The 25,739-nt window shown below is 38.9% G+C and overlaps 1 protein-coding gene across 1 annotated transcript in view; it reads left to right on the top strand.

The window, feature by feature from the left end:
• The window catches only part of Pura (Puratrophin-1-like), a 152,774-nt gene extending 129,601 nt beyond the window's left edge, over nt 1-23,173 (top strand). The window contains exons 5-13 of the mRNA XM_065231683.1: nt 10,154-10,988; nt 18,989-19,746; nt 19,805-19,966; nt 20,030-20,233; nt 20,297-20,555; nt 20,620-20,889; nt 20,947-21,277; nt 21,341-21,706; nt 21,776-23,173. Of these exons, the coding sequence (XP_065087755.1) occupies nt 10,154-10,988; nt 18,989-19,746; nt 19,805-19,966; nt 20,030-20,233; nt 20,297-20,555; nt 20,620-20,889; nt 20,947-21,277; nt 21,341-21,706; nt 21,776-22,041 (3,451 nt within the window). The 3' untranslated portion in view covers nt 22,042-23,173. The remainder of the gene's footprint in view (nt 1-10,153; nt 10,989-18,988; nt 19,747-19,804; nt 19,967-20,029; nt 20,234-20,296; nt 20,556-20,619; nt 20,890-20,946; nt 21,278-21,340; nt 21,707-21,775) is intronic.
• Nucleotides 23,174-25,739: the final 2,566 nt, after the last annotated feature.

Raw genomic sequence — 25,739 nt, 5'->3', positions numbered from 1 at the left:
ATTCGATCAGAGGATGATGTTTGTGTACAGTGTAGTGCAACCGCTGTGTGATACTGTTAAGGCGGCGCACAATAGAGACGTTTTCAGGTTTTTTACAGCTAGCCCATGCATTATCTGTCAAAAAACCCGAAAACGTATGCATTGTGCGCCGGCCTTTAAATATTTGGCTAATGGAAACAAATAAAAACAACATTACCGGTAGATTAATCGGACCTCTTCAAATACTGCAGTGAATTGATCACACATGCGAACTCCGGTAGCGTTAATCTGCCTGAATATGAGCGAAACACCTTGAAATCCCCCTAAACCAGTCCCCAGTTGACAACCGATCCTCCTTCTCTTCGCCTTCCTCCCTCCAAAATTTCAAAAGAAAGAAGATTACAAACTGAGTGACGGTGTCTTGAACCTTAAACCTTGAACTTCTCCGGGAACCTACCCAATCAAAGCTGAACAATCTTTGGTTTCCCATCATATAATCTCGTCCGCGCCGGGATGAACCCTCCTCGGTGTTCCCAATTAATTATATTGTCGAGCAGTTTTGGGACGACCTTCTACCAGCGATTTTACGGAAATGAAACAATCAATTCCAGATTTTTCAAACATTTTACAAATAAGACCCTATTTTCTCGAGGTTGTAGAAGAAAAAATATTAAAATATTGTTCCACGTTAAAGTTCGAGTGGTAGAAAATGTCATTTTAAACTGCTCGAATGATGTGATCCATTGACCACTTTCTCAAGCAGTTTTGGCGTGACTTTCTACCAGCGATTTCACAAAACTGGACCAACTAATTTCTATTTTTTTATGAAACGCACTTTTCTCGTGGTTCTAGAAGATAAAATCTCAAAATAATGTTTTATTTCAAAGTTCGAGTGGTAGTAAACGTAATTTTAACTGCTCGAATAAAGTGGTTAATTGAATAATTCTGACCGTGCAAGTACCGTAAACCTGCTGCTGCATAGTCAGACGTCGGTTGCACCTATTCGGACTGAACCCGTTATCCAGGTAGTGAATGGTGATCACGAAGTACCCACCCTCATAGATCTGTGACAAAATCCTCCTCAATGTCTCATTTCGGCACTGAGTGTTCATAAGGGCCAATGTCGCAAACGTAAATAATTGCTTCTTTTGTAAAATTTCCCTAATTCAAAGTCTATCCATGCAAGCAACCAATTCGATCGGATACGGGACTCTCCCTCTGCAAAATAATCGTGGTAGTTTACTTAGACGAGTTTTCTTCCTCGACAATTTCTCGGAAGAAGTAATTCTTTACGTTTGCAAACTGGCCCTTATGAAAGAACAGTAGAGAGTTGTTAGTTTGTTGTTGTAAAGGTTTTTGACGTATAATCGGCGCACACTAATACACCTTTGAAATTGAATGAGTGCGAGCAAGAGGGAAACAGATCAGTGGGAAAACAAACCATCCATTCTTCCCTGTGTGCTATAGAGATTGCTTACGTTTATCGTACGTACACTACGTCACGTATACGTATACGCAAAATGTTTTCATCAGGAAAAAAAACTTCTTAGCGGAAAATTTTCCTGATGAAAGCAAATCACTGACACAATTACACTTTAGCAATCTCTGTAGATATATCTCTATACACGCTAACTTGAAAGTACCCATTAATGGTTAAAAAAGACCCATTTTGAAGAAAAGTGGCTTAACTCATTAAATGAGTAAATTTTTTACCCATTAATGAGTATCTGTTACCCATTAATGAGTAATTGTTAATCATTAATGGGTAACAGATACTCATTAATGGGTAAAATTGTTTAATCATTAATGAGTTAAGCCACTTTTCTTCAAAATGGGTCTTTTTTTACTCATTAATGAGTACTTTCAAGTTAGCGTGTAGAGAAAGACGATTAAACGTCAAAAGAGTCAATTGGGAGATTGCCGTAAAAGCTCGACGCAGATGTCGCCACTGCATGATGATGATAATGTTGACAGACTGCATATAAAATTCGTGAAAATTAGCATTAAATCATAATTTTCATCAAGCCAATATCCTTCCAATATAACATTCTAATTGAAGAAGAAAATGTTTTCACGATCAGACTGATGTGCATCTTTGACTTTTCCAGATGAAATTTCATAAGATATATTAATTTCATTTCACAGCTCCATCAATGCTGCATCGTACATATGATGTAAACAGAAGTAAATTGCTCAATTACTCAAAATAAAGATGATTTTTCATCTTGTTATCACTTTATAAACCATCAAGCACCATTTTATAGTATGGTGCGTGTTGAGTAAATCAAGTTCCGTTGCGTTTTCCGTCGAAAATTGTGAATATCAATATGTTAGCCAAAAATGGCCAAAATGAACATTTATTGAATATTGCCGTCCTATACAACCATTTCTCCATTATCACTAGCATGATACAATCTTTCCTAAGTAAATTCACCTAATTTCCACTTTCATCCTAGTGGAAATCGCACATATTCACCATTTTCTGATAAATGCAGCTGCGCAGGAGGTACCCTTTACCTGTGGGTGCAAACTTGTTATGCATAGTTTTCCATGAAAACATCTCCGATCCATACCGAAATAATAACAGTTAGTTTGCAAACACGTTTTCTTACACGATTCAAGCAAAAGTTTCCACTGGAAATTATTAGTTTTTCTTTATGTACCGATTTGCCCCAAAAATCGTCTGTTTTACTTGGAGAATTTGGAAACTATCCTCCTTCTAGTAGTTCTCACTTCGAAGTGTAGGTGGCGAAAGCTTAGAAAAGTTACACTGCAAGACGCCAATGGTAATCTGTCATGTGATGTGACCCGACATGTTGGAGATGTGATCGATTAAAAACGATATTATTTAATTTAAAGATTTAAACGCGATTATATCGGATAAAACCAATTTGCATGGATATAAATCAGTTCGTCAAACTAAAAGGTATTTTTGGAGAAAGTTTTAATAAATCTGGGGCTTTCATCCCCCTCGGAAATCGCTGGTAGAAACGCTAATAAAATTGTTTTGGATATTTTGCTTAGCGTCAGAAACAAACATTGGAACTTCCGTTGGTAGCACCGAAAATCTTCACCAGAATTGACTGAAACCTCCTCCATCGACAACGACAAGAAAAATCAAATGGAACATTCGTTGGCAACATCTAAAATCTCCACCAAAATCGCTGGAACTTTCTTCATCAACAACGTCCACAATTCCACCGGAGTCTTCCGAATCTTTCGTCGGCAGCATCCGAAATCTCCACCGGAATCGACTGGAAACTCATACGTCGAGAACCGTGTTGACAACGTTAGAAAAAACTACTGGAACGGAACCTCGTCGACGTCAGAAAACTCCGCTGAAATCCATCGGATCTTTTGATGGCAGCAGTGATGGGAAAAATCCAAAAAATCAAAAATCAGAACGGCCGAAAATCACTGCTGATCTTGCAGCAAAATCACAAAGCAGAAAATCAAGGCTGATTTTACCCTAAGCTGATTTTGAGGTAATAAAATGACCAATCGGAAAATCAATACATTGGTATTACAGTCAAAGTAAGAAACCAACATCCGCCGCCATTTTGGAATCCAAGATGGTGGACCAAAATCCAATATGATGGCCTCTTAGCAGCGTATATGCATCTATGGTGGATTTTTGTACGCCTTTTTGACTTCCAAAATGGCAGCGGATGTCAATTTTCCACTTTTACTCATCGAGCCCATTCCGTGGATACCTATATTGCATGGGTTTAGATGCATATACGCTGTTTAGAGGTCGCTATATTGGATTTTGTTTTGACATCTTGGTTTATAAAATGGCGGCGGATGTTGATTTTCCGCTGCTACTCGTTAAGCCCATTCCGTAGATACCCGTATTGCATGGGTTTAGATACATATACGCTGTTTAGAGGCCGCCATATTGGATTTTGGTCCACCATCTTGGATTCCAAAATGGCAGTGGAGGTAGGGTTACCATATGGTATCCTAAAGGAGGACATGTCCTCCTTTTTGAATAATTTTTCTACATCCTCCTTTTGCCGGAAAATGTCCTCCTTTTTAATCCTTGCATTTTTTCCAGTAACATATTCAAAAAATTGTTTTCCAAGAGCGTTGTTTGCAGAGCTTATTTGTTTAATTATGTCGCAACCACATCTTATCTAGCAAATGCCATTCGATGGGGGGACTAGGAGTATAGCCACAGAACAGAAGGGGAAGTGTAAATAAATCCGTGAATCAAAAAGTGGTTCGTTTTTCTGCTCAACAAGCGATGTGTTGTGGTAGCGTTCCACACGGGCTTTCTATGTACACTCACACTATCATAGCATGCTGCCTATCTTAACTGCAGGCAGAAGATGCCTTCTACCGCTAGGTGCGCTAGTGTTCGCAAATGACAAATGGAGCCACTTTCTGATCCGAAGTTCCACTCCTGTGCTATAGCTACATTTAGGCTGCGGTTCATTTGGTGAATTTTAACTTATATTTGACAGTTGGAAAATTTTCAAATAATCCTGCTATTCTACCAGACTAATTTTAGACAAACCAGGAATCAATTTTGATAAACAATTTCTCAAAAATCGGACAACAACAGAGGGATTTTCGAACATTATAATTTATTTTACTAAAATTTGACATTTCGAAAATAAATTATAATGTTCGAAAATCTCTCCGTTGTGATTTTCGAATAGGTGTTTGTCAAAATTTATTCCTGGTTTGCCAGAAATAAGTCTGGTATAAAAGCAGGTTTATTTGAAAATTTCCTATCGGTCAATTGTAAGTTAAAATTCACCAAATGGAACACTGCCACACAGATTGAATCTAACATGTGTTCGATTTTGACGTTCTGGTTCTATGGGATTTTAGGTATTCTGTTTAGGCCGCTGCCATACCAACAATCAATTCGAAACTAACGATTGTAAATTGGCTCACTACTTGACTAGCCTATTGGTCCCAAGCAAATCGATTAACGAACCCCATTCTTGTCAAAATTCTAGTACTACACAATGTTTGTTTTGTTTCGGTATGAAAGTTTGACAGATAAAATGAGGGGTTAGTGGATTTTCCTATGTTTCGAGGGGTGAATCGATTAGCTTGGGACCGAAGATAGTACCAGAGCTGAGCCAAAAAGTTGAGCACATTTATTCGGGACCTTCTGGTCTTAGAATGGAGTTAATTTTGAGTTACTCTGAGTAACTCGAGCTGCTTAAAATTCTGTTTGTTTTGTTGACTCAGTAGCCATGTTTTTTTTTTTGTTGTGCTCTTCTCCCAGTTGTCAAACAACAATACATTCTAGCTCCGTTTCATACCGGAACATTATTCTCAAATTACGTAACTGTTCGTCTTCCGGAATGTAGTGTAGCCCATCCCCAATCGATTATAAACGTATAATTGTTCCATACCGTTTTCAGATTAAGCATAAGCCCTATAGTTGACAGAAATGAATATTTACTAGAAGACATTTGGTCCACGGCTCTCAAAATATTCCAAAGATTTTTATGGGGGCAGTGATAAAATTAAATGCAGCAATGTTGCAGTTTCAGGGGTACATGTTATATTCAACTATTTTTTATTATTCCAACTGGACATTGTACATTATTCATTAATGAAATTGCAGTAAGAAATTTCCTATTGTTGATATCTGCAAAATGCCATTGGCTGGGATTTAATGGAAATAAGAAACTGGCATTTATTTATTCATATTAATCATTTTATTAATCGATTATACAAAGAAAAAGTTTCCATCCTTCTTGAATAGGTAACTTATCCTCTTCTTGGGGCAATACTTGTATCAACTCAATAAATTACACTTATAGAATGAAAACCTTAGATCTTAGCGAAATTGTGGCACGGAGTTACAGGTGTTGGATTGAAAGGTTCTGCGATGTTTATCCGACGTCCCTAATCAGTGTGGACTAGGAGGAATCCCTTTATCGGTTCGACAAAGCGTGGCCTTGAACGAAGCACCTTAGCATCGGAATCAGTTCCACATAGCCACGAAACTGCCATACCAGCCCAAGATGGAAGGATGTATAGGAGGCACAGTACTCACGGTTCGCTAGTGTTGGTTAGTTATTTGCCGTTAATGTTCATCAAAAGTTCACTATATGCCATAGACGGTGCCTAAAAAATACGGACGGATTTGGACCTGGTGTATGCTGGTCAAAAATGCCTTGCCAAATTAATTTCCTACGCAAGTGATCAATCTTTTATGTGAATTTCGCGAATAAACACGAGTAGGATTGATTATATCCAAACTTGCCATATACAACCGTCATGTTCATTTTAGTAAACAAATTAACACTTCTTCCTTCTGTGGCACCTGTACTAATCCATCTAAATACTAGCCCACTACCCAACTGCCATCTCACTTAACAACGGTACACAGCTAGCCGTACCACCATCCTGCTGATAGGCGTAGCACAGTATCATCCGCCATCATCGGAATCGAGTCCGGATCCTCATCACAAGCGTTCGTTGGATTTCAGTCGTTTATTCAAACTGACGACAGATGATGTTTATTCAAACTGTTTTAGCTTGTTGACGTAAGACTACTTTGATTATTTTTGAATAATTATGAGTAACTCAAATTTACTCGATGCAAAAATATTAACTCGGAGTACAGCTGGCTTGCCCCTAGGAATAATATCAATAATAAGAATTCTTTTTTATAGAACGCTAATCACGCCTCTTCGCTCCCACTATATGGCAGCGCCAGCGGTCTCTGAATCAATGGTAAAATTAACAGGTTGCTCAGATGTTGGTTTCTAGCAGCGATGACATGTATCCTGATTTTTGTACATGATAAAAATTAGGATGGTTTTAAGGCTGTAAAGCTGTAGTATTCATGCAAATCAGCTAGACTAGATCATTTCCAAGTATCAAAAATGAATTATGAAGGCTAGCTTGATGCATTTTTCAGAAGAATAACGAGAAGATGCATTGAATTGGTAACAATCTCAATTGAACCTTTGCAAATCATGAATTTTGTGATAGCGCATATATTATTAAAACGTTTGATAAAAACTCATTGTCCTCATTTAATGTTAAGAAAAGGAATCATTGTCCTCCTTAGCCTCCAAACTTCAAATGAAATGTCCTCCTTTTCAAATTTTTGATATAATAACCCTAAGCGGAGGTCAATTTTTCACTTCTACTCATCGATTTAGATTCATATTCGCTGTTTAGAGACCACCGTATTGGATTTTGGTCCGCCATCTTGGGTCAAATCTACCATTTTAATTTCATCCGGAATGCTAACTTGAATTTTGGAATGTCCCAGACTCTAGAATTTAACATATCTTCTAATCCCACGATTTTCGATGATTTTGATCTTGGTTGATATTGATGCTGGTTGATTTTGGGAATCGAAAATCACAGCTGATATTGGTCGAAAATCACGAGTGATTTTCGTGGTGACAATGGCTTGTGGTGATATTGGTGCCTGTGATTTTAGGTGATAATAATCTTGACAGATAGCTGATTTTGATTTTCTGGTCTAGATTATAGCCAACACTGGTTCCAAGCAACGTCTATTGGTTTTGGTAATTACAGCTGATCTGGCAATAACGGACTTGCATTCTCGGGCGGTCAATCATGCTCATTAGGGTGAATCAAATTATCGTTTGTGCTCCACCAAGCTTAATCCATTTCAAACCAGGTCCTGAAAATTCTCCCAAAATTTGAGCTCATTTGGATGTGAACTCATGCTGCTCTGGCCCTTTAAAAGTTTTATATGGGAATTAGTATGGGAAATTTGATGTGATCATGCTGTAATGTACATTCTTGAACACAATAGTCAAGTTAGATTAAGGGGGTATTCCCGATCTTTTTTTTTTTCAAAACATCAAATTTTTTTTTCACGTTTTTTTGTTCTTTAGACTATATACTTTCATCCCCCCAAGCCGTTTTCCGATCAGCGAATTCGGTGTCCAGGCATAGCTGACTAATGGTAAGAACCCCCAAAATGGTTTTAACTAAAGTCAAAACTTTAAACGCGTTTTTCTCGAAACCACATTTTTTTTTATCGGGCGAAGATTTTTCTCAGAAACTATAAGAGATATTGACTTGAATCTTTGCGCATTTTGTTCCTTATTAAATTCTTTGGAGCTTCTCCCACTTTCAGCCAAAAATATTAACATTTAACATTGTTTAAAGCACCTTAAAGCTGCAAAAAAGCGGGCTAAAAATCGCCTGTTTTTCATATGGCCGCCATTTTGTTAATTTGCAAGATTTTTTGCTGCCAACGGGAGAAGCTCCAGAGAATCTTATGCAGATTATTAATTTCATCACGAAATCTGTTTCAGATGAAGCCGTTCCAGAGAAAAGTCTTCGCCCGTCCAGGCGTTTGCGGCGAACAGGGGTCTGTTTGCCGCCATTTTGTGACGTCAATAATGTCTTTTTTTATGTCGAAAAAAATTTATTTGTAAACTTTAATGTTCAATAAACAAGAATCCCAAAGAGTTAGGCGCATTACTATTCATTTTCCTTCAAAAAAAAATTAATTGAAAAACAGGCCGAAAAAAGGCAAAAGATTGGGAATACCCCCTTAAAAAGGCATTTGTGTCCAGTACCATCTATTTGATTATTAAATGATATGCAAGCTAATAGATCGATATTCCTAATTTAATCAATAATATCTATATCTATAATATCTATATCGCCAACAATCAAGAAAGGGCACTATGTATCTAATTATACATATTACTATAATCCAGGAAAATGTTCATATCACATCCCACAACTGGATATTTTCCAAATATCGTTGAATACCTTGAAAAAAAAAACAAAATAAAAACAACTGATTCCAAATTCATTAACATAAAACATGCTCACATTTGAATTTTAAATCACATACAATTTTAAAAATATATTTCACCCTCCGGTTTGTTGACCTTGTTCAGCTCAATCAAAAGCCAATGGAGATCCATTCATTGCGAAGAATTTTCCACAAAAGAAGAACCGCACCCGAAGTTAATTACAGCCCCGAAAACAAGATTCTTGATTAATGATTTCTACTAAATTTTCAATTACACGGTAAGCACCGGTAACCACACTTTGGGATGCACAGAAAATGCACCTTGAAATTGCATTACAATTATGATTCTCACCCGAAACCGAAAAAAAAAGCACGAAGACAGATAACGAGAAACCGCTGCCGCTGACTGCAATTACGATATTCTTCATCGCCGGAGAAGCCCTGCAACCAGAATAAATTTTCACTTCAATAAAACACGCTCGGAATAACGCAGCAGCGGTTCCTCCAAAAACCGCATCGATAATAAATTTGCACCAACAGCCGAAAAATTTGCATCGGTCAGTGAACTTTGTTTCCAAACCAATTCGCCGCAAGGCTCACCAACCGCGTACCGGCCATTCGGATGGAACATGTGCTTGGGCTTTTTTTCTCTGGAAACTGTTTTCCTATCCAATGAAAGTTTGATTGCCGATACTAAAATATGCATATTGGATTTCTAATCATCCCAATCGAAAACCACCCGCACTCATCTGATCTCATTGGTCTGGTGTTAGTACCCGTAGATGTGCGCCCACTGCTGCGAGCCTACCCAAACAGCGATTATTTCAACTGGAGCACACCGATCGACCACCAACGAGAGCATTAAGGAATGGTACCCGATCTGCTATAGCACTTCCACCAACCTGCATTATATTGCGCTTCCAAGCCCACTTGGCCGTATGGTTTATGGGGTGGAATCAAAATGCGAAAATTATACGTTCGTTTGCGTGGTACTAATCCCGATCCACCGCCCTCACCCTGATGCTGCGTTTGGACCGATCGATCGGTGATGGCTCGAAGGTAGGCAAAACCTTAACTCAAAGTGCGCCCGTTGCATCCCGCAGTCCTGCACTTCGTAACGAGTAGCATTTTATTTCCATTGGCTTGCGCCGGCCAGCTTTATCGCTGCCTACAAGCCCCGCGATCAACAAACGGCCGAACACGGTCGGGTAATTTCATTTGGTGTAAAATTTATCTTCTAATGCAAATTAATTGTTTACAATAAAATATCTTTTATTGGATATTAATTTCAATTTGAATTGGAGATTGCCCGGCGCGAAAGCGTTCCCGCAATCAAAACAAACGGAGCTAAGTGGGTGTTAAGCTGATAACTCAATAAATATCCAATCCATGGTTGGTTTTCACGCTGTTCTAATGCAAAATTTCTTGTGATTTCCATTTCAGCCCATCTCAGTACTGCATCCACCTGCTGCTGACCGAAAGCTCCCAGCTGACATTCCTCGAAACGCTGGACAGTGCACTGCAACTTCTAAGCGGCCATCTAAAGTTCGGATCGATCTACGTGTCCGGATCGTACGACCCAGCGGACAACAAGCACCCACCGAAGGAGCTGATCCGCAACTTGAACGTGCACATCAAATACCTTAACAACGAGACCATCAAGAACTTCATCGGTACGGACAATCTGCCGATCCGGTGCGCTGGGTTCTACGTGCACGATCAACGCGAGTGGATCGACTTCTTCCGAACCCTTGAACCCATGCAAATCCAGTGTGTCGAAACAGGTCGCCGATTGGTTACCGTGCTGAACGACATTCGGAACCTGGAGGTCCAGGGAACGGCACCGACCCGCCGACAGCTCCATTCGCAGCATCGTGCCCTGAGCCGCGCACTGATGGACTCGGAACTGCAAGCCCTCCGCCGCAAAGGACCAAATACCATACAACGACTTCAGGACAAACTAACCGTTATCAACAACAAACAAACGCTTAAACAAACCAAAAATTTAGTTAGGAATTGTAGTCTAGATAGTAGTAATCGCCTCGTGGGCAGTAGTCTTAACGGAAACTTCACCCTTCACCACAACTACCAGCAGCAGAATGCCGTCAACGGTGGCGGCGCGGACAAGGACCTGATCAATGCTCGCCTCAGCGAGGTGATTACCATCTTCCAGGAGGTCGACCGAGCCGCACGGAAGCTCGAACAACTTACCGAACAGAGGAGAGAAAGACTTAGGGAGATGACCCGGCAGCGTGCCCTGGACGACGAGATCAATGAGGTAAGGATGCACTTTCAGGAGGATGCTTCTTTTGTCCGTCCGCCGGGTTGATGCCGTAATTTGAAGCGATTTAAACTTCAACGATTTCTTGCTCGATGGAAAGCATTGACGAGACTACTTATGATATTAAAGTGGCAATTTTAATTTTTAGTTCAGACCTTTGCCTAGGACTTGAGTTTATTTATAGTTGATCTTGAGTCATAGAGAAGATAACTTGAAACTGACTAAAGAGTCTCACGAGATTTCCCATGAATCAGATTTTCTTTGTAATCTTAGAACGTTAAATCACCCATGTATTTTTCAATATTTGTCATTCGATTATTTGATGATATCACTGACAGATTCGGACCATTGAACTTTACCTTTCAATGATATCCTAATGTTATCTTATTACTCTAGAAATTACAGAGTTTTAACTTTGCTTCTTATGCAAAACATAATATTTAGTTAATACATTTTTCAAAACTCGTCCAGGAGTATCAAAACTTAATTCTTACGTTTTATTCAGTTAATTCTAGAATTTGTATTGAATTCAGACCCTTCTTGGTCATTTTGAATCATCTTTAAATAGCTAAAAACTAACTAAGAATATTGCAAAATTTATCAAAAAATCTTCAGTTGTTCACAAAATTAATTTTAGTGATTATTTAAAATGGATTCTTAAGAGGTATTGTCTATGACATACACTCAATTCTGTATTAATGCCTCATTTAGGATGAGTACAGAAATTTCATTACCATATACTACGATCAGCTTCAGAGAATCCCGGAAGGTAAATCAGAGAATCCTTGGATACTTTTTTTCCCCCAAATGATATGCAGGGTTTCCCAGAGTAAGATTGAGTGACTTCAGGTATAAGATTCAGAGAATCCCAACTTTGGAGAAGATTCAGAAGACCTCAGAATAATATTCAGAGAATCTTGGCTAGCGAATCAGATACAGAGAGGTACCGTTGTTTGCGGGTGGAGTTTTAGCCGGTATTCTTTTTTTTTCTGGATTACTTGATACCAGGTTTTGGTAATAAAGATACTCTTTGGTGGTCAATATTCTTACTACAGAGAACAGACGTCCAACTTACACCAGAAACTTGTGTAAAGATAAGTGGGAACGTCGCCGTTACGTGGCGCTAGCATCTCCTGATTTCCTCTATAAATGTTCAATTTTCGACCAATTTGGCGCTAGTATCGATAAATTTTCGGTTGAAAATTACCACTCAGCACTACCGGCACTTAGTGTCTAGTGTAAGTTGTGCAACGCCAGCGCCATCATGTTGTCAAAGAAGGTTTTTAAGTGGGGAAGTCGGCGTTGGTGGCGCTTAAATCAAATAGGAATCTTTACACAAGTGTTTACAAAAATTTAGTTCGAGCGTAAACGTCTGTTCTCTGTGTTCTTACTAAGGTAGCTACTGTATTACCTGACTTACGTTCTATCCACGGGATTGTAAATTTCGTCTAATTAAATATAGCACAGATAGCAGACGTTGAGACTCAAACTAAATTTCTGTAAAAACTTGTGTAAAGATTCCTATTCGATGCGCCACCAACGCCGACTTACCCACTTAAAACCCCTCTTTAACAACATGATGGCGTAAGTATCTGGAAGAAATAGATTTCTGGGTTATCTGAACTTCCCGATTTTTTAATTGATTTTTAAAGTTCTAGAAACTGCTGATAAAAAAACACAGAGCTTCCCTTAAAATGTTCTCACAATTTTCTAATGGTCATGTAACCCCTTACATTTCCAAAATTTTCATGAACCTCTCGGAACTTAACTGAAGTTTTCGAAAATTGGCTGAGTTTCACGGAACTCATTTAAAGGTTCAGAAATTTCCTTGAGTTTATATGTCCTGATGTTCTCAAAGCTTCCCTAAAGTTATTTCATCTCTCCTGAAACAAATGGAACTATCCTGAAAATCATTAAATTTTTTTGAAGTTCTTTGGGCTTGTGCAGTTTCCAAAATATTTCAGTTTCGTTAAGTTCATTGGAGTTCTCTGGGCTTTCCTGAGATTCCCGTGTTCTCGGATTTGAACAGATGTTAATGAAACTGTCTATAATTTATCGGAATCTACCCAAAAGTCCGAACTATTCTGAAGTTTCAGAACTTCTGAAAAGTTCCTGAAGTTTTCCTGAAACTAATGGAACCGCAATAAAACTCTGGAAGCATTTCTAAAGTCCCGGGGAAGTTGAAAAAACTTTTTTTTTTTTTTTGTTATTATAGTCACTTTTACACTCTTGGGTCATTCGTGACTTGTCCGGGGGTGAGATTTGAACTCATGACTTTGGCGTGAGAGGTATGGATGTTAACCACTACGCCGGGGTCGTCCCCCTTGAAAAAAAAAAAAAAAAACTGACGGGAGGAGACGGAAGAACCTTTCGAGCGAAACCAGAAGACGCTTCCAATGGAAGTCGTAATAGCTTTCCGGAAGGAATTGGAAAATAACTTACAGGGCAGGGTAAGATGAACGGAAATTCTAAGAGAAAGTTGGAAGAAACTTCAAAGGGAAGATTAAAGAAATTTCAGGTAGTTCTAAAATTAACGTTTTTATGGGCCAATTTTTCCACAGAATAAAAGTATTTCCCGATTTCCAGAAATTATTGGAATAAACCATCGGCTGTTTCTCGACTCCTGGGTAACGCGAGGAAATGTAAGAATTAGTCAAAAGAGTATCAAGCATAAGACATGACACCATGACAAACTCGCTCTGTACCATAGCTCAATCCGAGTGGTAGAAGGATAATGATATATTGCTTGCCTGCTTTGTTACAATATACACGGATGACGACATCCCAAGTAACAATTTCGGTTTTATAAGGGTTCTGTAGACCATGATTTAGACTTGTAGCATGCTTTAAAACCTCCATAAAACTTGCAATGTTACATGGGATAGCTTGATCTGAATCGAGAAAAGGCATAACAAAAAAAATTCCCATTAACACACGTGTATCATCTTTGGCTTTACTTCGGGAAGCAGCTTGTCAACAATTTGCTCGTTTCCTTCTACCGCCCCGAGTGAGTTGTGTCGCAGCAGCCCGCTTGTCATGAAAAAGAAGGAAGAAAATTATATCATTTTTGCTTTCCACATCTGATATAGCGTTATCATTCGGTTCGTTGATCGCTTGTCATTTTGTCATTTGGAGATATGTTTTATTCCTTCCTCACAATAGTTTCCTATGACAATTCAGTGCGGGCAGGCAGTAATCATTTTGATTATTAATAAAAAAAAATCGGTACAAATCGGCATTAAAACTCAAAAAATCGGTATTCTGAGAAACCTTATCTATATATCGGTATCAATTTTTAAAATCGGTATAAATCGGTATATCCAGCAACGCTGATCTAGTATAAAAGAGGAGAGGACTGGCTGGTGTTGATGATAGCTGCAAGCGGATGACAGTTGTTTTGAAATCAGATGATTTTCCTCTAGAATACAGGATGAACATTGTTGTGAGAAGGGATAGGGTGTTCAGTTGAAATGCTTAATGCTCTCTGCAGAATAATTTTTATTTTAAATAAAATGCATTTGGTGTTCAGCCCCATAACGCAAATCATTCAAAACCATGATGTAAATAATTATATCAAACATTATTTGCTGATCTGAGCAGACGAATGAGGTGGAAGCCATGCTTGGCATACACAGTTTTGGTCACGAACTGCTCATTTGCTAATAACTTTGCACACAGTTGACGAAACATAGTTATTTTTGAAACAGTAGATAGAATAGAGATTAAGCTTGTTATAGATACGTAAATACAAGTAGATTGTAGTTCCAGTAATAAACTGTATTTGTTTTTGCGTTGTAAAAATGAAGTGAGAAATGCTTGCTGCACATCTCGCACTTCAAGTGTAAAAATTCATTAGTGTTGATTCAAATGTTAAGATTTACCTACTCTTTGAATATTTATAGTAAACTATGATCCTTATTCTTCTTCTTCTTCGCATTTCAAGCTTATTGCATATCGCTTATTAGCTTATTGCATGCTCTCAACTTAGTGTTCTAGATGCTCCACAGTTATTAATTGAGAGCTTTCGATGCCTTTACCATTTTTTGCATTGTTATAATTGTGTGGCAAGTCCAATCATACTTCTTTGCCCCGGGAAGTCGAGACATTTTCCAACCAGAAAAATTCCTAGACCGGACCGGAAATTGAACACAGCCACCTCCAGCATGGTCTTGCTTTGTAGCTGCGCCTCTACCGACTGAGCTAAGGGAGGCCCCATGATGATCCTATCCTGATCCTGATCCTAATCTATCAATTTCTTTAAAGAAAAACAATTTTCAACATCTGAGTGAGAAATTATTAGCAAATGAGTAGTTGGTGTGTACAACTGTGCAAGCATGGAGGAAGTATACCCATCGCTATCAGAGGTGGTACGAACATTTTTAAACCGTGGGAACCGAAGATTGTTTGTTTCGTGGTGGAAGAAGTTTCCTGTACCAACGAGTGATTTTCGTATCCATTATGAATGGCTGTTCATGGCTATTCAATATGGAAATGTATTCATCAAATGTATTCATTTGTAAGTCATCATATCATTAAATTGTTGTCCTCAAAGCGCTGTATGTTTATCAGCCAATTTTCAAATAAATATCATCCTTTATTTGGATGACAGTCATATGGATGCTCATCAGTTGATGATGAATGTGGTTGCATTCATCAGAGATTCCACAGCATATTGTTAAAGGGCTCGAGCAATACAATAATCATTCAAAATATTGCGGATGTTTTCGTTCAGTGTATCTTGATTGCATTGGCAGTGTTGCTAGTAATCACCTAGGCATAGGTTGCCAAGGCCGTTTGTTTTGAATCCACTTCTCTCTTATACTAGACCCTCTCTAGTTTGCAAAAGTAGTATGTGCAAATTAATAATTGAGAGCATCGCACTATTTTTTACATTTCTTGGAGCCTTTAATTTTCCAGCAAAGATATTTAAGTTTCCATTCGATTAAAATACTACACAATCTGATGCATACGCTATTTCAAAACTACCCAAATTTGGGTAGAATCCATCCAGATCAGTCAAAACTGAATCAAATGAACAAAATCGATCGAATTCATGTCGATGTTATCCATTGGTCAACTTGTCTCTCCCAACATAGCAATTTTTGGGTAGGTTCAGTTTTGACCGATCTGAGTGGATTGTACCCAAATTTGGGTAGTTTTGAAATAGCGTGTAGTTATTGCAAATTTTTGCCGAAACGCGATATCTGGATCAACAATATCAAAGAGTTCATCAGCATTTGCAGACAGTTTGCTAGAGAAATCCTAGCAGGGAGCTGTAAACTGTTTCATTGCGAGCTGTCAAACTCTCAAGTTGTTGATGTCGACGGCGTTACTGTAGCTCTTTGCTTCTATGGAAAATCTCTTAAAGCCTAGTATACAGATCGAAGCGAAACGAAAATTGAAGCACGCGAAAAATCATAAAATTTCGCTAGCGAAAAAGGTTGTGAAAAAAATTTTGTGGAACATTTTCCAGTTTCCTTTTTTTGCAGTGTGAAATGAAATCGGTCAGTTTACACCTCCGGTGAAGTGAAAATCTGACAGATACGCTCTTTCTCGAAACGTCAACTTTTCGCTTACCTGCTGCTCTTTTCGCTAGCGCTGCATGCGCGAAAAAAATGAACGTAAGCGAAAAAGATACGATCCACAAAATAAGATTTCGCTGGATCGTATCTGTTTACAGTTCAAAGCGAAGCGAAATATTTGCCAATTGCGTTTTTCACGCAGGTGAAAAATGTAGTATTTTGTATGAGATTTTCGCTTCGCTTCGATCTCTAAACAGGCCTTAAGCAAGTGTAATTCTGTGCGTGAAGAATGGCGGACAGTTCCTTACTCTTCCGCTCCTCTGAAAAATCCCGTAAGAAACTGTCATTCTGTGCGTGAAGAGCCAATGGCGTCAACTCGAATTGCGAACTACATATCAAATTGTCAAGCCACGCTGTTAGATCTGATGAATTGTCGTGTTCATATGCAGTGATGTCTAATTTTCGTAAAGAATTTGAATAAATTAATTACAACAATTCTAGATAGAGCTGGAATTAGGGCGTAGTAGCCTTTGTAAACAATGACTTGTCTCGATGATTTCTAGGAAATCAAGCCACGCCTACATAAAGCAACATATCCATCGAGTAGGGGAAGTCTTGATGTCTATTTTCCAGGGAGGGCCATGGCTTTCAAGAAATCATCGAGAGAAGTCATTGTTTACAAAAGCTGTTTCGTCATAATTCCAGCTCTATCTAGAATTAAGTCCTTTAATTTTGAAAAAAAAACACATCGGTCATCTGAAAGAGCGTCGTTTTCTGAGCACAACGATATTTTTTTTTTCGAACCCATAGACTTTCAGCTCGATTTTTAAATCCAGATTTAAAGATAAAAACCACCTCACTGTTTGACACTCAAATAACTAATTGACAACTCGCTCCCATACAAAGTATCGCCGAGGGACGCTAAGATGATGTTTTTTGCTTATATGAAAGAACTTATTTAAAATAGTTCCCGTGTGCCAAACTTGATGAAATTTTGGGTTTCGAATCAACTTTTAAGGCAGGTTACGAATAAGCATTTACTTCAATACCCTCAAAGAACCCAATTGATCCAAAAGGTTTTCACCATGATTTTCGGAGTTTTCCCATAATTATCTTTGTTAATTTACTATGTCACATGCTGGTAAAATGTGATCGATGTTTTGGACAATAAATAGGGAAAATAAATGTAATGTCGTCCTAAATGCCCCTAATTTGGGCCCATACATTCAATAGCGACCAAAAATATCCATAAGTACCGTCCCAATAACGCGTTCATCTGGATAAAATTGATAAATAGCAGATGTTTAGTGATGGGCCCAATCTTAGATCCATAGGCCAACATTAGAGCCATTTCCCCTGCACAACTTTTCAAAAATATTCCAAAATATCGCGATCAGTGCACATGGCACAGAGAGTCACATCACCACGACGTGAGTTTTCTCACTTCACTAGTGACAAAAGTCAGTTCGCTTTTCGTCCCAAAAATTCCCTGGATTCCTTCCCGAATTCCTCTTGACCTCCCCAACAACTTCTTCAGTACTATAGTTCAGAAAATGTTCTGAACATTATTCAGGTATGCAACCGCATTTTAAAACTTGACGGCTATTTTCAGCTTGTTCGAAATAGTCTCCATAAATTTCACAATTTGAAAAATTTGTTGCTCGATTGAAGCCTGTTTCAAAGTTTTAAAATATAAAAAAAATATATATATTAAGGCTAACTATAAAGCCTCTGTCTCAAACGTGTTGTTGAAATTTTACCTGTAGACTAAACTACTAGAAACTGAAGACTAAATTATCTAAGCTCCTGAAATATGTTAAGTTATTCTCCAAATCACTATAAACAGTGACAGTTGTCAAATTATTCTCACATATGCAATTAAACAGATAACTATAATGATTTGTCAACGAATTCAGTGTTATCGCAGAGCAGGTAAGTATTGACAATATGACTATGACTTATGGTTGTGGACAAATGATGTTCTTTAGAAAGAACCTAACTCGGCATATAACGGCCACTATGTATTCTTCGGTTGGGTCTTGAGGAATTCGCCGATGCTTGATAACACTCCAGTCACCCATTTTGTAAATAGCGATCCTGATGATTCCAATTTGTGCTTTGATCTGCGAAGAATTCATCCCCCAGTTACTGCACGGATAGTTCTCCCCCAAAAGAAAATTCAGTTGATCGCTCCCGACACGCTGTTTTACTCCAATAATCGTTTACGAAACAGAGAGGAGCAAGCACTATCTGTGCGCATGAATGTATATAATCATATCGATCCTCTTTAATAACCTTTTCAACAATGATCTACTAACCTGAATTTGAGTTGGCTCTAGAGGTTAGACGAGAACATTTCGAAACACACTGTAGATTGAACCAATACTAAAACTAATACTTTGATTTGTACTCCCTAAAACTATCACTAGCAACATATGTAGATCACAGGGCTAACGGGTCTAATTTTGATCGCAGGTTATACTATGGATTCGGAACGATGGCAGCAAGACCCTGCAGAGCTTCAACGAATCGTCCAACCTGGAAAATGCCGATCGCACCAAGGTAGTAAGTCAGGAATTCGACAAGTTCTACTTCATCTCCATGAAGCACATCAGTAAAGCTCAGGATCTGTACGATGCATCGGCAGAGTTGGAAATTCTGAAGGATACGCTGAAGATGCTGAAGGACTGCATTGATCAGCATAAGGAACGGCTGGAGAAGACGAGGGAGCGTATTGAAGGGACCGTTCGCCTGCACGGTCTGCTGGAATCGCAACGCCTGAAGCCTCACGACGATGCCATGCAGACCGAGCTGCTTAAGCTCGCCGAGAAGGTCGAGGTTTCTGCTTTGATTGAACAATGCAAGAATCTACTACAACCACCACCATCACCACCACCACCACCAGCCAGTAACAATAACAACAAAGATACCAACACCACCAGTACCAGTGATAACATCAGTTTAGATATAAGTTTATCCGACGATACGATCACGGCGACCAGCACGCCGGAGAAGGGCAAGTTCGGTCAACCACTACCACCACCGACACTGATCGAGCCCAATGAGAACCGTTGTATCCACAACAACCACGGCCGACATCACCACGACGAGGACGAGGAGGAGCAATCGAAAATGGCCGACTCTGGCCTGGGCGGTTGCGATCGTTGTGAGGGCAATGAGAAGCTCGAACGGACCTGCTCGTGCCAGAGTCTCAACGATCCGAAGAATGGATGGTAAGATCTTTGTACTAATCTCAAGCCCAACAATTTCCTATACTTTCAACAATTGCAGCAACAATGGTGATGACCTAGATGAGGACTGCTTTGAAGGGATTTCAAAGCCTTCCCTGGATCTACAGATACCGCTGCAGGCAAACGCCCATCTCTACTGTCACGCGTCGAACTTGCAGCTAGATTACGAGGAGAATATCATATTTGACCAGAAGACGCAGAAGTATGCCCTGCCAAGACCCTCGAATACCTGTAGAGGTACTGACCGTATCCAATTTTCTTTCAGAACGCTTCTATTGATCATGCGTGAGATGATTGGAACAGAACGCGACTACGTGCGATCGCTGCAGTACGTAATCGAAAACTACACGCAAGAACTGCTTCGCGAAGACATACCGCAAGCCCTGCGCGGCCAACGGAACGTCATCTTCGGTAACATCGAACGGATATGCGAGTTCCACCAGCAGCACTTCCTCAGCGAGTTGGAAAGGTAAGCTCCCACATTACTCCCTAGAGCATATGGCGTAGACTAATCCGATGTTCTTTCCAACAGTTGCGAATACCACCCGATCAAGGTCGGTAGCGCATTCCTACGGCACGAGTCCAAGTTTTACCTGTATGCGTTGTACAACAAGAACAAACCAAAGAGTGATTCTCTGATGAGCGAGAATGGTACTCAATTTTTCAAAGCCAAGCAGGTGGAGCTGAATGACAAAATGGATCTAGCCTCGTATCTGCTGAAACCGGTCCAGCGGATGGGAAAGTACGCCCTGCTGCTGCAGCAGCTAATGAAGGCCTGTGCCGCAGCTCAGGTATGGGATGGGACCGTGTAACTGGAAGTTCGTTACGTTTAATTGAACAATTGATTTCTTACAGGAAACCACCGACCAGGAGATCCTGGATGACATGGAGCAGCTGCAGAAAGCCGAAGAGATGGTTCGTTTCCAGTTGCGGCATGGTAACGATCTGCTGGCGATGGACTCCCTTCGGGATTGTGATGTCAACGTGAAGGAACAGGGCCGGTTGCTGCGACAGAACGAGTTCCTCGTTTGGGAGGGCAAAGCAGGCAAAAAATCTCTGCGACAAGTGTTCCTGTTCGAAGAACTAGTGCTGTTCAGCAAAGCTAGGCGATTTCCGGATCGGAAGGTGAGTTTGAAGTGAGTTTACCTTGGAACCGGCTTTCTAACGTATTACTACCCATAGAACCTAGACATCTACATCTACAAGAATAGCATCAAGACGGCGGATATCGGTTTGACGGCTCACGTTGGTGATTCACCGTACAAATTTGAGATATGGTTCCGCAAGCGTAAACCAGGCGATACCTGGACGCTGCAGACGATGAGCGAGGATATCAAGAATGTCTGGACCGACGAAGTCTCCAAACTACTCTGGAAACAAGCCAAACGGAATCGAGAGATTCGTCTTGCCGAGATGTCCTCCATGGGAATCGGTAGTAAGCCATGCTTGGACATTCGTCCCAGTCAGGATCAGATTAACGATCGATCAATCAGTATTTCAATGTTTGGTAAAAGTAAGTAGCCTATACAGAAAGCTACGCGACAGCCTGTCGCTAATTTCAAAACTCTTATTCCAGCTCCAAAACTTCGCAACTCCTTCATTGGAACTCTACCGGAGTCCAAGAGTTCAAAGCGACCTCAATCGATCATTTCGGTTAGCAGTTCATCGTCCGGAAGTTCGGTAGTCAGTACCGGAACCGGTTCAACGGCCAGCGGCTGCGAAACGAATCCGATCAATAGCTCCGGAAGTGCCGTCGGAAGTAGTTCGGCCGTTTCGTCCGGTTGCAGTGCCAGTAGCACCAGCAGCAGTAGCACCACCGCAAGCATTACAACCTGTAAACGCCTCACACTTAGCATAACCGATCCAAATGCTCCAGCGCCTCTGAAGACCAACTTCAAGAAACATCAAAGGTCGACCACGCTGGTGAGCCAATGTTCAATGGGTAAGTTTTTTTTAGATGACTCTCGTCAAGGTCTAACACATCCTAACATAACACCCATCTCATTTCCAGAAAGTGGCATCATAGCCGACATTTCTTTAAGCCCGGACGAGGCACTGGAGAATCCCCTTTGGCCCCAGCAGAAGAATCACACCCTGTTGAAGAAATCCCACAGCGTTGCATCCACCAGCCAGGAGCACAACAAAACACCCGAAGATAAACCAAAATCAGTAGAACTACCCTGCGGTAATAGCAGCAGTGCTTCATCTAACAATACCAACTCCACAAACAACCACATCAGTTCCAGCACCTCAGACACCATAACCGTCCATCTTTGAAAGTAATGGATGCTGTTGACCTGTTACACCGTTTGTGGTCTTTTTTTGTACAAAACAAATCATCTAACCTTACTATTCGTAAGCTTCTTCCTCCTGGAGAAACATGTTTTAACCTCTAATCGCTAGTAAGAATAATTATGCTTTTATGCACATGGTATTTTATCAATTAATCTGATACGATTGTGTGTATTGAGTGTACCTTTTGAAGTCTTGGAAAAAAAAATCAGAGTATCCATAGGAAAAGTGCTCCCGTTAGAACTAATCAAACCCCACAAAGTAAATCAATAGAAAATTGGATAATCAGTTATTTGATTAGAGAAAACAAACAAGCAAATCCGCATAAAGAGTCACCAATGGAACAATTTCTAATTTATGAGAAACAAAACTGACACTGTTTAAATTATCAGCTACCGCTTCGGCTAAGACGACAGATATGGAACAGAAAGGCAAGCTACCTACCTATAAAAGTAATCGTTGAAACTATTAAACTAGAACAATATGTGCAGATGTGTTGAAATATTGAAATAAATTAAACAAGCAAATTAAAAAACAAACATGTCTAGGAATACTAAAGCAAATATACATGATGCATTATGTCTCTATACGTTAGTCCTGCGAGAAGCCATTATTTCGTACCAATTTATTCCTTATAAACCTATAACGGATAAGATTCTAAGACCTTAGGCATCAGTTTTAAAGCGCAGCTAAATATTCTCGAACTTAAAGCTTTTCATTAAGAAATACAATTCATAATTCAGTGCAGGTGTTCATTTTTTTTTTCGAAAACAACTGCGCGAGAGTATTCCTGGGAAACAGTATAATTATTTACATTAAATCATTCGAGCGTTTCTTTTTTTTTTATTTTGTCTTATTTAAGCGATAATTTATGAAACAGTCTATTAAATATTAGTGGTAGGGTTTTCGAACTGCGTGCGAATCTCTGATTTGAAATTACCGAATTGATGCTTCTTTTTTCTTACTTTGAAGATTTTTTTTTATTCTGCTACCCCGTTAGTCACGTTTCGTATTTTGTATATTATTGCTTCCGGAAGATTATATTGTATGTATATTTAAATTTAAACCGTAGATTTATCCACATAAAAAGCTATTAAAACATTTTATTTACTACTAATGATGAGCGTTTTATTTTATGTTCGAAAAGTAAATTACACGATGACTTCAAGGATGCTCAACTACGGGGGTTAAGGAAGCTGGGGGGCTTGACCGCAGCTCCCTCTTGAATTGTTGCTACAATTACTTCTTTTTTATTTCCAAATTCATATCCAAATTGTTCGCTAATTGCTAATTCTCGCGTAACTTTTCATAAAGTTCTAAGTAAAAAGAAATGTAAATAAATCGAGTTAAGCGATACAAACGATTGCTCTTCTATCATTGTATGTGATACAAAAACATCCATCCAAATTTACTTTAATTTATTTAAAATAATCATAGGTCAAAAATTGTCCAATATACAGTTTGAAATGATGGGTACATGATTGTTAGGTCGGTCATTCGGACTGCCTAACATGATTGGTGCTCATTTTCCAAAGGCGAGGCTATCCAAAGTTAGGTACGCTAAAGCCCGATTCAAAGTAAATTTGGACGCATTTAAGTGATCATAACTCATGAATTAAACAACATACACGGTTGATCAAAACGTCAAACAAAAGGGTATTTATTCAGCATTCAAACGATATATAACTAGTTATTACATTTCACCGTTTCGAACGAACTGTTGCACTTTACTTGTGATCGATGCCATCATGATCTGCACAGTCGCTGGTGACACTGTACCGGCGAACTTATTCCACTTTAAACGCATTTGTTGTGCATTTGTCACTTCTTCACCGCATCCTCGAAGTTTTCGCTTGACAATTGCCCAATATGTTTCGATCGGTCTGAACTCAGGGCAGTTCGGAGGATTAATCTCTTTGGCGACGAAATTAACATTGTTTGCAGCATACCATTCTAGTACCTCCTTAGATTAGTGGCAGCTGGCTAGATCCGGCCAAAACATAACGTTGGTCTTGTGTTGCCGAATGAAGGGTAAAATCCGCTTTTTCAGACACTCTTTAATGTAAACCTTCGACGTCATTGTGTGAGATGTGATGAAAACCTTGGTTTTAAGGCCACAACTTCAGATTCCTTGCCAAATCATTAGTTTCCGAGCAAACTTATCAGCAAAAACAAATTTATACTTGGAAGGAACATCCCTACGACCAGTTTCCAGGTAAAAATTTCCGGGTATTTGTTTGATTTGTTTATAATCCATTTTGACATATATTTCGTCATCCATTAAATTTATAGCCATCAAATTTCGTCAAAACTCGTTCGTATAGTAATCGTGCTCGCTTTTTGGCCACTAAATTTTGTTTCAGAGAGCGATTCGGATGTTTACTGGCACAATAAGACTTATACCCGGATAAAAATAAACCATTGCTTTTTTTGTATAAACCATTCGTATACAGTAGGCTCTATAACATACAATACGATATATTGTATTTGAATGACAAGACAAAATGTTTCCGTATTGTAACTACCATACATAAACATCATATTCTTATGTAACAACACAATGTATTGTTATTCTTATGTTTGAACCTTTCTTAACTTCAGAACAGTGTAGATTTTCCTGGAACTGGATCATAGGAAATAAAGTGATGAATTAACATATTTTACACATTTTATTGTAACAAAAAATACAATTTAGTCGACCCATGGTACATATTTAACAATTCTTATATACATTTTGTTTGAAGCATAGATTCGGACACATTTCTTAATTGAGTCATTAACTTTAACAAACGTTTTGTTATTGATTTCTGTTCCAATTATCAGCTCTTGTTCTTTTTGAACGAGTATCTGCTTGAAAATCAAATAAAAATTGGAATTTGAAAAGAGGATGCGCTGGATAATTCCATGTATAATTTCACCTTTCACATTCATAGTAAATGTTGAATCATCAGATTTTTTAAAAGAGGATATTTTTTCCGGTTTAAATGTATATCTGTTCTGAATCAAAATATTTCGCTCTTCGAGTAGTTGTTGTGGAATTTGTTCCTCTAGTATACATATCTCATGATTTCTAATATTAATATTTTCATTTATACACTTACTTTTGTGTTTGTAACGATTCATGGATTCACAAAATTCTCGAGCTTCTTTATTTTGAATTAAGTTAAGGTTAATACTATCTTTCTTTTGCACTAAGATACACCGACTTGCAATTTGGATAACAGGTTGTTTTGGACCTTTAATGAATTGTTTCAAAACTCCATTCATATCTTCAAAACAAAAAAGTGAAAATGCCCTCAAAGGACCAAAATTTCTAACACAAGAGCCTATATGCAGAAGTAAATGAACATTGTACTTCATTTCATCGATACCGTATAGCACTTCACAATTTTGAACGAAAACTTTTAATAATCTCTCGCTTTCTGCAATTTCCTTGGCAGTAATACATGTATTTAAAAGTTTTTCTATTGCTATTACTAATAATTGGAAATGATCGTAATAACTTTTCGGTAAAAAGTCTTTTAAACAAACGGAACTATAGATTAACAACCAATTTTGCCATTCATTTGCTTTCCATGTCTTTCTATCGGAAACCTTACGAGGAGATCTTGAGCATTCTTGAAAAGAGCGTATGGATGTTATAATGTTATCTACTTTCCCAATGTAGCGTTTTATACAATATT

Source organism: Ochlerotatus camptorhynchus, unplaced genomic scaffold (genome assembly GCF_037179485.1).
Source record: "Ochlerotatus camptorhynchus isolate MF236.1 unplaced genomic scaffold, CSIRO-AGI_Acam_v1.1 ptg000360l, whole genome shotgun sequence".
Classification (NCBI taxonomy): domain Eukaryota; kingdom Metazoa; phylum Arthropoda; class Insecta; order Diptera; family Culicidae; genus Ochlerotatus; species Ochlerotatus camptorhynchus.
This window is presented reverse-complemented; position numbering and strand designations above follow the sequence as displayed.